At 39.7% G+C, this 12,971-nt stretch overlaps 1 protein-coding gene across 4 annotated transcripts in view; it reads left to right on the top strand.

The window, feature by feature from the left end:
* fnip1 (folliculin interacting protein 1) overlaps nucleotides 1-12,971 on the top strand; it is a 113,703-nt gene that overhangs the window by 21,110 nt on the left and 79,622 nt on the right. The window contains exon 1 of one of the 4 annotated variants that reach the window (XM_062970374.1): nucleotides 11,596-12,636. The exons of the other annotated variants lie outside the window; for them this stretch is intronic. Within the exon in view, the coding sequence (XP_062826444.1) occupies nucleotides 12,626-12,636 (11 nt within the window). The 5' untranslated portion in view covers nucleotides 11,596-12,625. Of the gene's footprint in view, nucleotides 1-11,595; nucleotides 12,637-12,971 lie in introns of those variants that run through there. 4 annotated transcript variants of the gene reach the window in all.

Raw genomic sequence — 12,971 nt, 5'->3', positions numbered from 1 at the left:
ATTTTTTCAGTTGCTCATAAGGATTCCTTTTAGAGCGCAATGAAAAGTGAAAGCCATTTTAAACAAACTGTGCAGTCCCACACGTGAGAAGTTGCTCTTATACCACTTCATCAAATGGGTGCTTTTCCTCGTCTTAGTGCACTGCTGGGACGGAGTCTGCCGGAGCCCATCAAATGTCACAGGACTACCTCCAGTGGGACTCCGTTGGACTCCGTGCTAAGAGGGAGCCCTGATTAGTCGGGTGACTACCCATCTCCTCATTGAAGAAGCCGGGGACAGCACACAAGGAAGCCGGGGACAGCATGAAAATGTCATGGTATGGCAGCCCACGACCCACAAGGGGACAAAACTGGGCGCTGCCCCATGGTTTCCCCTGCTGTCCCCAGGCTTCTGGACTTCCATTGGATGAGGTCCTTAATGAGGGTTACTTCCAGGAAAATACATGGTTATGTAAGCAAAGTGATTTACTTCAAGCTGTATGTTGTTACCAAATCAATTAGCAAAACAAAGCAAGAGTAAAATGAAATGAATCCTGTCAGGCCAGTGTGTCTTGGTCTATCCTGTCTTGTTCTGTTGGGGATTTGTCAGAAGCAACAATTGCAGTCCAGCAAAAAGTATAAAGAAAAATGGCTCTTTGCCTTTGGGAAACTGCTTTTCCTGCTTTTGCGTTGCTAATACAGTAAACTGGCAGAACAGGCATAGCAATTCTTTTGAGGTTAGACCTTGCATCCTTGTTTGCTCACGTCTCGTTTGTGTCTCATGACTGAATGAATCAACACCTAATGAAAGAGTCACATGAGGGACAGAGTTAAACAGGACTCTGTATACTGATTCTTGTGAGTTGGAGCCCTCTGCTTATATCTTATGCAGAAAAGTTTGGAAACTAAATCTTTAAAAATCCTTCCCATACTCTCATCATTTTAATCAGTAGAAGGAGAAATAATCTGAAATTAATCTAGCAACACCAGATGAATCTAAATAATTAATATTTTAATGGATTTTTAGGACCTAACAAAGTACTCAGATGCTATTTGCAGTGTAATTTTTGTTCTCTTTCCAGCATCTAGGATCCAGTAGTTATGAAGCCAATATACGATATGTTTATTTAGAAGTAAGTTCAGGAAGCCAAGTTTTTCAAGATTAAATTTAGTTTCCTTATTTTGAATACTTCAGAGAAGTTACTCATAGAAGGCCCATGTGGTCTCTTCCAACTCTATGAGTCTAAGAAACAAAACCATGATTTCCATTTTAGCCATGACTTTGGTAATATGCAGCTATTTAAATTAATTCATTTACAGCATACTCATCAACATAAATATTAAGAAGTAGGTCCCATTGAATTCAGGGGTAAATGGATATAGAACCTAAAGTTTTAATCCGGTAATCAGTTAACACTGATGCCTAGTCAATTAAACAGTGTTAAGCAACTTGATAGCTATGCTGTCAAAATGATATGTTTTTCTGTCTCATCCAGTTGCTGGCTCATTTCAGCTGAAGTAAAGCCATTGGAGCAGCGAGATTTGCATGAATCCCATTCACTCAGCAGCTGATTCGATTGGTCTTTGCTATTTTGTACTAGCAATTTGATTTGGGCCGTAAACTCTAAATTTTATTTAAGTATTATTACAATTATTGACTGCTTTTAATGGCTATCAACATTACTTTGTCTCATATTGCTGGCCTAAGGCAAGAAAAAGCTATCATATTTTACAATTCTGATAGTATCACTTTACCAACACTGCAACAATCTTTTCCCAAATCTGGCTGACAAATACTTGTCTAGCAATTGATTTGCTTCTCAATTATCACCCAGTCACAAGTGCAGTCACTTCAGTCAATTATACGTATAAGGATTAAGCAGCCAAGAAGAGCTTGCAGATTTCCATTAGTCATATCACTTTTCTTTGCAGGGAAGGCAATTTCCCTTTGAAGATTTAACTAGTGAGTGCTTCAGGGTGTGTAAATTACATCTCTGTAAACAGGTTGCTTTCTCAGTTCTGGTAACCTCTGTTATATAGACTGGGTCTTATTGGCTCTTTTATGATGTTGGATCTCGTGCTGGGAATAAGACAAGGTATAAATACAATTAACCCTTGGTGTCCATTGGCATTTGCTTCCAGGTTTCCCCCATGAATATCCAAATCTGTAGGTGCTTAGGTCCCATTATATACAATGGTGCAGTAAAATGGCATTCCTTAGATAAAATGAAAAAAGCAAGGTTTGCTTTTTGGATTAATTTTTTTTTTTTTAAAAAAACCATTGGTTATTGAATCCATGGATGCTGAATCTATGGATATGGAGTACTGACTGTAAAAAAAAAAAGTTAAATGTGACCGTACTCCTTGCTGCAAAGCTCTTTGTGGAAGCTTTCATACTGCAGAACAGGTCCTTTGTCTGGCTACAGAGTGGCACCCCCCAGGAGGGACAGTCAGCTGCCCTGTGCAATTTCCGCATACTTCCCTGACCCCTGAGGCCAAGGTGGTGGTTGTGAGGTAACAGTTGACTACACTTGTGAGTTTGACCTTCTCTGCAGGGCTTGTAAATGCTTTGCTCTAGAGAGTCATCTGATATTTTAAATGTGCTTTTTAACACAAAAAAGACAACAAACTAAGAGGTTTACTGTTTTGCTTGCTTGCCCTGTTAAATTTTATGTAGGACTATAAAAGTGCTAGTATAGAAGTATCCTATATTAGAGTGGTTGTTAGCAAACCCTGCATGGCTTTTCTGCAATTGAAACCATTGTTATCTTGGGTGTTTCCAGACTGATCAATCCAAAGACATTATGCAACTGGTCTGTCTTACCTGATTCTTCTCTTTCCAAGGATTCTGTGAAAACATAGGGAAAAAAGTTGTACAAGAATAGCTTTTTATGGAATACGGCTTCAACAAGTTACTTTGTAAGACTACAATTTTCAGAATTTCCTTGTCAACAGATGTTCCCATGGTTACTTGCCATGTTGGTTTGGGGGATTTCGAGAGTATTACTCTGTAAAAGTAATTTGACCAAGCTCTAATCTGGAACTACCCCCATTCTTCAGGTGTATGCCTGTCATTACCTGTCTTTGGTGTCCATTCCTTCATCATAATGAATCTTTAAAATAAAGAGGTGGACCCACCTCTCCCTCTTTTTTTGCTTAGAGGGTCATATGCCAATTTGACATTGGCTCCAGTCCTACACAGTGCAATGGTTTGAAGTTTCTTGCATATAATTTTTGTTACAATTTGTCTCTGAAGCGTTATTTTGCTTTCATGTAAGCGCATGCATGAGTATTCTTTCAAACCTGTGCATGCCCTTTTGTATGTACGCTTGCTCTCCATAGACACACAAAAAGAGACACATTTGCAGATTAGGGCTCAAAGGGTTCTAGGTAAATACATGTGCCCAGATGGGAAAAATCTCTACCAGTTTGAATTGTTCCCCAAAATGGAGCTGTTATAGAAAAGGAATCATATGCTCCAGGTTATTTCTGAGTTTGATCTTTGCAGGATAAATGGTTATGTATAATTCAGCAGAAACCAGCTCTAGACTCTGGTAACTGGAGCAGTGTTGTGGTCTTTTAAGGCAAGCGTTCACAAACATGTTTGCCATACTCACTGTGGTCACACTCCACCATCCACTTATTTGTCCCTTTACTGGGCCTAGATCTGGGGATAATATATCCTGCATAGTGTTGTTTGTTTCCAAGCCCTACAACATGGGAGGATCACAGTTGTGCTTGCCACAAATTTTGCATACTAATTGTAGTTATTTGCTTATTACTCTGGTTTTTAAAGTGCTTATAATATTGTTTTTCAATAAGGCATACGAGAGGTGTTTTATTGAGACTTAAAAATGAAAAAGATGGGAAGTCTACCCAAACTATGAGGGAAGTAGCAAAACACATAGAATTGTATGTGTCATGTAAATGCTAAGCCAGGAAGATGTTAGACAACTCCCAGTAAATCCTTGTTCGTCATCTATTGCCTTCAAGATCAGGTTTGGCTAGCCCTTTCCTGAAATCTCGAGCAGCTGACTATTAGTCAGACTAAACAGTAGTGGGTTAGATGAAACACTATTTCAGCTAAGGATATTGCCAAATAAATCTTTTATTGACTTATTCAAATAATTTTTGCAGATGTCGAGTCATTGTCAGCTTTTGTTTATAACCTTCCCCTATTAACTACTGCTTTTTGCTACAAAAATCAATTAAAAAAGGAAAAGTGGAATATTGGGAGCCTGTCTTTTGATTCCTTTGGAAGTATGCAATGAACCTGGTCAGCTGGAGCCTCTGCTGGCTCATTTATGCACATTCGTGTTCACACAAGCATTTGAACCACTAGCACAAATCTAGCTTCCACTCCAAACTGGAGTAGATCCATTGAATCAACTGTTGAATGACAAATTACCTCTGGTAAAATGGGCCTATTATGGCTGAGACTAGCAGTCTAAATTAGATAGCAGAGGTGGTAGTCTGTGCAAGTGCTGGCTAGATGAACTATCCTTCTATAAGCAAGTCCCCATCTCTGAATTTTCATTTGATCAGATTTTTCTCGTTTACTATCAGGAAAAATTGATGGGTTGGAACTTTTGTCAAATATTTATTAAACCTTTTCTAATGCAATAAAATACAAATAAATAAGAAAAAGGAAAGAAAGGAAACAGATAATGAGAAGCAAACATTAATAGAAGAATGAAAAAAAATATTTGAGTTCATCTTTCATGAGGATGATTATACATCAGTATACAAAATAACTTCTTCAATTCTAATTCCCTTCAAAACATACAATTAACATTCTAGTCTGTTTTCTCTGAAAAAAGCTGATTAAAAGTTCTTCAAAATTGTTGCCAGTGATTTCTTTTTCTCTAATCAATGTTGTGAGTTTGTCTTTTTTCAGTAGTTAGTACTCGTCCATTGATAACTACTGTAGTTTTCTACTTCTGAGATAGGTTTAAGTTGCTAAGGATATTTCATGGCAGCATGTGAAGTGCTGAGATACAAGTAATATTTTTGAAGGTCTTTTGTCTGTTTACTTTGAAGGAATATTACAATGGCATAAACTGTTTGCAGGAATTTCAGCCATAAGGTGTCAGTTTTGGAAGCCATCAAGATATTTTTTTTCATCCATAGGTAAAAAAAAAATCCCAAACCAAACATTGTTTCAGTGGAATACTTTTATAAATACTTTTATAAATTTTATTCAACCAAGGAAGCTGTGATCCTCAGTAGACCATTGGTGATCAGGATTCTTGAAGGTCTCTCATTCATAGGTTCACCATAAGTCAAAGTCAACCTGATGGTAAATGACAACAATAATAACTAGGGCACTAGTTCCAAAACTAGAAGATTCAGCATAGTCATATTTCCTCTTCTTTTGTTGGGTGGCAGCATGATTGACTTGATGTAGGCCAAGTTGGAAGGAGGAGAGAGAAATTCAATAGAGCCATCTGAATGGTACAGGAAGCATCTTGCAAAGAAACGTTGAATGTGTTTTTTGTAATTATGACATGGCATGTCAAGATGGGAACTGGAAATGCACTAGTCATGCCCTCAACCCCACCTCCCTGTCATCTTAGGATGTACAGATAGCAACCTCAGCAGAATGACCCAGAGCAATTTTGCACTAGTGTTTTTCCTTCCCAAAATCTTTCCATTAAATGCACACACTATGCTATTCACACTTGGATTTTAATAGCTCTGGGGAGAGATTATTCAACTCCCTGAATAGCTGGGGTGCACAATAAAATAACTGTTTTGCTGGGGGAAAAATGCCCTGTTGTCTTGCAGTACCAGTTGGTATTATGTAGACTTGTTTTAGTGTCTATTTATAATTGATGGCAATTGGGAACTGGGTACAAAGCAACAAAATAAATATAAAAACAAACACTCATGTTCTAGTATAGCTTAAATTAATTTTTCTTGTCTACTTTATTTTTGTTATTTCAAGTATCCTTAAGATATTTATACAGTGTTATATATACACCTTTAGTTAAAGCAGTATCTTCTCTGTTGTCAATCAGAAAAAATGTGGCTGTGTGGACAGGAAAAAGATATATATTTTTATAAAAATAACTTTACTGTTTCACATGTTAGACTTTTGAGCTTACAGAAAAAATATTATTTAAACTTTTGCCTTCATCCTAGTTCTGTTGCCTTAATGATGGACATTTGTGTGTGCATTTTTTTTTCAGAATCAAATTATGTTCAGGAGGTTATGTTTTAAATAGTTTGGCAAGAACTGAATGTATACTATAGTTTAGATGTATATTCAACCAATGGCTTGTTTACATGCGCTTTCTTCAGATTATATAAAGAAAGATGATTTACAGGTTGTTAGTAGTGAAGAGACATTTTCTGTTGCAAATGCACATAGCAGTTCCCGCTTTGATGAAAACATACATACTCTGGGTTGTTGTGCATTTTCCAGGCTGTATGGCCATGTTCCAGAAGCATTTTCCCCTGATGTTTCGCCCATACCTATGGCAGGCATCCTCAGAGGTTGTGAGGTATATTGGAAAACTAAACAAGGGAGGTTTATATATCTGTGGAAGGTCCAGGGTGGGAGAAAGAACTCTTGTCTATTGGAGGCCAGTGTGAATGTTGTGATTAATCACCTTGATTAGCATTAATGGCCTTGCAAGTTTCATTCCTGCCTGGGGGAATCCTTTGTTCTGTGGTGTTAGCTGCCCCTGATTGATTCAAGTCTGTAATTCCGCTGTTTTCAGAGTGTTGTTCTTTATTTACTGTTCTGATTTTAGAGTTTTTCAATACTGGTAGCCAGATTTTGTTCATTTTCATGGTTTCCTCCTTTCTGTTCAAATTGTTCACATGTTTGTGGATTTCAGTGGCTTCTCTGCCTAGTCTGATATGATAGTTGTTAAAAGTGGTCCAGCATTTCTGTGTCCTCAAATAATATACAGTGTCCAGGTTGGTTCATCTAGTGCTCTGTTATGGCTAACTTCTCTGGTTGAGTTAGTTTGCAGTGCCTTTCATGTTCTTTGATTCGTGTTTGGGCAATGCTGCGTTTGATGTAGACTTGTCCACATCTGCATGGTTTACGGTATACTCCTGCAGAGGTGAGTGGATCCCTCTTGTCCTTCGTTGAATGTAGTATTTGTTGGATTTTCTTAGTGGGTTTGTAGATAGTTTGTAGGTTGTGTTCCTTCATCAGCTTGCCTATGCGGTCAGTGGTTCTCTTGATGTATGGTAAAAACACTTTTCCTCTGGGTGGATATTTGTCTTTACTCTCGTGGCTTGTTCTTGGCCTTGCAGCTCTTCTGATGTCTGTGGTGGAGTATCCATTGGCCTGTAGATCCCAGTTTAGGTGGTTTAATTCCCCTTGCAGGAGGTGGGGTTTGCAGATTCTTTTTGCACGGTTTGCCAACCCAGTGATTCCAGTCATGAAAGCCTTCAACAGCACATCTTACATACTCTGCCCATTGTTAGTGTCTAGAAGAAATACTGTCTCTCCTTTTCAAAATGGCATTAACAGTGACTTAGAAGTCTTGTTTTTGTGTTGCATAGTGTTTTCAAAATCATTGAAGTTTATCTTCAAACAGAATTCAAATAAAACAAAGCCATGTTTATTGAAAAGGTTAAGACTATTGAACTGTCCAGGTCCAAACAAAAGTCTTAGGATATATTTTAGCTATAGTTTAGTTTCTCTGAGGCAAGGAGAGAGTTCTTTTTATCTTCTCCCATGTTGGTTACACGGTTTACATTTTAAGAGGTTGGTCTTCATTTCTTAGAGCTTTAATGGAAATCAATTCACATATTTTCCTGGCCAGTGGCTGGAGATGGCATTAGTGTGGCCTTTTAAAAGCTCTTTTATGTGGATGCATGTTAGCATGAGGTAATATGGAAACACACTCCTGTAAATAAATATTTACATAATAGACTGGGCCCCCTAACTTCTCACCCTTACATTGCTCAAGGGAGAAAAGGTCACTTCTGACATCTCTAATCTTTTGAGACAGAAGGCCACGGGATATGGGTTGTGTTCAGCTTCCTTGCTAGTCTGGTCTAGCTAAAGTTAAGCGCTTGTATGTGCCATTGAGTTGAACTGGGAACTTTTTTTTTACCCTGGGCAGGATTGTCCTTCTTTAAAGAAATAATTATTTGTCCAGGACACCAAGTATCAGGCTGCACCATTCTGAGCATTTTGAAGGTTTCATGCACTAGAAATAGAAACATGTATTTGAGTTAAGCCCTATAAGCATTTTTCTATTCATATAAATATAACTGCATGATTTTAGAAATTGTTTATAGAATTGAAATTTATCACATGGAGGAATTTTTATTTTCTTTTAGAACACAAGTTTTCAGTGCCTTTTTTAAATGAGGCCATCAGTTATGATGATTATAATTCTGCTTGCATAAAAAGTGGCATGTTGCATGGCATTCCAATTCTGGGCACTGCAGTTGAAGGGAGATGTTGACAAGCTGGAATGTGTCCAGAGGAGGGCAACTAAAATGATCAAAGATCTGGAGAACAAGCCCTATGAGGAGCGGCTTAAAGAACTGGGCATGTTTAGCCTGCAGAAGAGAAGGCTGAGAGTAGACATGATAGCCATGTACAAATATGTGAGGGGAAGTCATAGGGAGGAGGGAGCAAGCTTGTTTTCTGCTGCCCTGCAGACTAGGACGCGGAACAATGGCTTCAAACTACAGGAAAGGAGATTCCACCTGAACATCAGGAAGAACTTCCTCACAGTGAGGGCTGTTCGGCAGTGGAACTCTCTCCCCCGGACTGTGGTGGAGGCTCCTTCTTTGGAGGCTTTTAAGCAGAGGCTGGATGGCCATCTGTCAGGGGTGCTATGAATGCGATTTCCTGCTTTTCGGCAGGGGGTTGGACTGGATGGCCCATGAGGTCTCTTCCAACTTTACTATTCTATGATTCTAGGTGTCACCATTTCAGCCGCTTTTGTAAATGATTTCAAAGAATTTTGGTTGTTGGAATTCCAGATAGGAGATGTGTAATTTGTTATTATTTGGTATATGCAAGCCAAAAACCTGTTTGTGCAAGAAACAAATTGCTTGGTTGTCAGATTCCTTTCTTTAAAGGCATATACCAAAAGGCTTAAGTAAGCTTCTCTGTGAAATCTTGACAACAGAACTATGTGAAATACATAATCAGTTATAATTAATGTATATCAGCATCTAATAAAAATAATGAAACTTGATTTATATTCTACCCTGTCTCCCCAGGGGGCTTTAAGAAAATGCACTGTAATCCGGAGTACCTGGTGCCACATGACTTTTTTCTTCTTTTGATGCAACAGGATAATTTTGCTGTCCATTTAAAACTAATCCATGAAGGTCACCATTGCTAGAGTCTTTCATCCCAGAAGCAATAAGTAGGAAGTTAACCAAGCAACTTTATCCTTAGCCACCTGAAAGCAAATCTCACAGAACTCAATCACTTGGGAGTAAAGATGAACTAGATTGTATTGTAAACAAATATATTTTAGAACAGGCCCACATTGCATAGTTCTAGCTAATTAATGACAAATTACTGATGAAGTAGAAGATACATTTGTGAAGTATGTACAACATGCTTTCATCTATATATATAAAAGAGTGATGGAATCGCAGCACCGAGCAAAACAACGAAACTAAACATCCCCCAACCTAGAAATTTAACCACACAATACAACATCCATGCCTTAAGGTTGAAACAATGACAAATCACATAACGCACCTTCACAGGGACAGAAAACCACACAACCCACAACCCACCATCTCCGCTTGCTCAAAGAAGCCCTCCTCACGCTTCCCTTTGACTACGGATGCTGCGCCATCTGCGCATGTGCAAAAACGGCCAATTCCTGCTTCCCGCCATTCCGCCCAATTCACTCACCCAAACTCCTTTGACTACGGACACTGCCGTCTCCGCAGCCGCAAAAAAGACCTCCTCGCTCGCCACTCAGATCACCCCAAAATAAAACTCTTCTCTCCACAATACTCCTCTTTCCACCTCCTTTCTCCCCCCCCCCCCCCCCGAAACCTCAAGGGTATGGACACCCAGGGAAAGAGGATCTGGGAGGGAAGGGAGGGAAGGGCTCAGCCAGCCAGATCGCCCTTCTCTGACCACCGCTGCCCTCTCCCCCCAGGCACATTTCCTCATGGAGGAAACCCAGCAAACAGCCAACTCAAGCCTCAAAGGAAAAAAAAGTCTCCTCCAAAAACTCCTCTTTCCACCTCCTTTCACATGGCCAGCTAGCCTCTCAATAATAATAATAATAATAATAATAATAATAATAATAAGAAGAAGAAGAAGAAGAAGAAGAAGAAGAAGAAGAAGAAGAAGATCACACACTCCTAAGGTTAGCACATACCACTAAGGATCATCCAGTTCAACTTCCTTATATCATGCAGAAGGACACAATCCAACCACTCCTGACAGATGGCCATCCAATATCTGCACAATAATAATACACATCGAATCATACCATCAGACAGTTAGGAGACACCCCTAAAGGCTATCCAGTCCAACCCAATTCTGCCATGCAGGACACAATCCAAGCACTCCCAACAGATGGCCACCCAGCCTCTCAATACTAATACTACTACTAATAATAACAACAACATCATACAATCCTAAGATTTGGAGTGACCTCTAAGGATCATCCACATCAACTTCCTTCTACCATGCAGGAGGACACAATCCAAGCACTCCTGACAGATGGCCATCCAGCCTCTACATAATAATGATGATGATGAACATGATGATGATGATGATGATGATGATGATAATAATAATAATAATAATAGAAGCATAGAATCCAAGAGTTTGGAGAGACCCCTAAGGGCCATCCAGCCCAACCCTTTCTACTATGCAGCAGGACACAATCCAAGCATTCACAACACATGGACAACGTATAAATACTATACAGTACTACACAGGATCCTCACCACTTTCACAGTATACAAACAACCAAATGCATACTAAACATACAGACAACCATAAAACAGACATTCAGTATCACCACTACCTCAACAATTTCTCACCAGCACCACCAGACAACGCCACAGCAATGCGTGGCCGGGCACAGCTAGTATACTATATAGGTCTTCTTCCAGAAAAATTCCAAAATAAGTTTATAAGGGTTGGAGATGGTGAAGGAGCATGCTCTTTGATATGACTCAATTGTAATTTCATACCCATGCATAAACAACAAGGGACTAGAAACTGAGGCAAGACAGATAATATTTTGAAACATTACTTGCACTTGCAAGCATTCTGGACTGTCTTTCTGTCTTGTTCAAGTTCTCTGTGCTAAGATTTTAGGTCAAATGCTGCAAGATTTGCTCTTTTCATAATAAAATCTCCATATTGATGGGATGCCCCCAGAGCCATTATAAAACCTTGTTTACAGCTAGGGAGCTAGACAGAATTTCAAAGGGAGTTTTACGCTGTACATTGCCACCCAATTGTCTGTAGTTTCTGGGATTTCACTTGTAATATTAATGAGCCTTACAGAACAAAACACTGCTTCCTTTGTTCCTATAGAAGACCCAGACTGGGGAAGCCTGGAGGGTGAAAGATTTCAGCTGGGGTGCGAGTGACAACATAATAAAGCAATATTTTCTGGATTGAAAAATTTCAAAGTTGTCTGGAGTTCTGCCTTGCTCTGTGCTTGAGGTGTACAGTAACGAGAAGCATAAATAATAAATCATGCACCCATGCGAGAGTCCCCTCCACCATTAAACGGTTAATGGCCTTATTTTCACGGTGAAATCTGCATGCATGTAATGCAAAGCAGAGCTGGGATTGGCTGGCAAGCGCGTTGCAGATCCAGGTGGCATAAACTGACAGCTCTGGTCACATGATGGCTGTTAGGGCTTGCTTTTCCACTCCTCTGGCTGGGTTTGTCAGCAAGGGTTGAACAGAGGCACCCTGCAGCTTCCAAGAATGTAGAAAATGAGAGGAGGGAGGTCGCTGGAGAGGAGGCTGCTCCTTTGTTGTCTTCCTCTCCCCAATGAGCCTGAAATCCTGACCCGAGTGGATCGTGGAGGCACAGGACTGCAGCCACAGCTGCCCAAGAACCCTGGTCATGAGGCTCAACCCGGATCGGTTTCGCTGAAGCAGGAGGACAGATTAAACTGGCATGTTCAGCCTGTATTGGCTGCCAAGGGGGCACTTAGCTCTCTGATGAATTAGATTGATCTTCCATGCTCCGCAGTTACACACTCGAGGAGACAAAGGAACTGACAAGTGGGGGAAACGGGCAATATTTGCATTAGTAAAAAAAATCTGTACTAGGCAACAAAATGGAAAAGCTCTCTGTTATGAAACTGTAGGGCAGCATCTGCTCATGGATCCTGATGTAAACGCTTGGATGCTGCTTCAGGGACCTGCTTATTTTCTTTAAGGATTTCCCTCTTTTTTCCTTTTTGGTAATTGTGCCTCTTAAGATCATGCTTCCCTCTGCATCCTTGGGTGCCACCTCCCACCCCGCTTTTTGTGCTCTGGCATGAAACGTCTTTTGTTTCAGTTAAATTCAGACCTCTCGATCTGTCACCTGACAGTCTTGTGGTTCTGGATGAATGTGGCTCATTTCTATTATTAACCTGGGTTGGCAGCTGGTCTTCCTAACAGGAGGCAATAGAGATTCTGACAAGTGGAGCTCGCTTGAGGGACAAAGATGCTTCCCAGGTATGACAAACTACAAAGATATGGGCATTATTTTCAGTGACATGTTTGGTAAACTTTGATATCTGTATCTCTTTATAGTTGTCTTTTTAAAATTTGTAGTAAAATTAATACTTCTGGAAAAAAGTCCTATGGTACTATATTAAAATAAATTTGTTTACGATGCAATCCAGTTTATGTTTACTCAGAAGCAAGCCCCATTGAGCTCAGCAAGGCTTACTTCCAGATCACTCAGTATAATATTTCTACCTTAATTCCTCTAATTTTTACTAGTTTCTGGTGTTGTGGTGAAATATTGTGAAATACTAAAATGCAGATGATTGTAACCTGGATAGATT

This window comes from Anolis carolinensis, chromosome 2 (assembly GCF_035594765.1).
Source record: "Anolis carolinensis isolate JA03-04 chromosome 2, rAnoCar3.1.pri, whole genome shotgun sequence".
NCBI lineage: Eukaryota > Metazoa > Chordata > Lepidosauria > Squamata > Dactyloidae > Anolis > Anolis carolinensis.
This window is presented reverse-complemented; position numbering and strand designations above follow the sequence as displayed.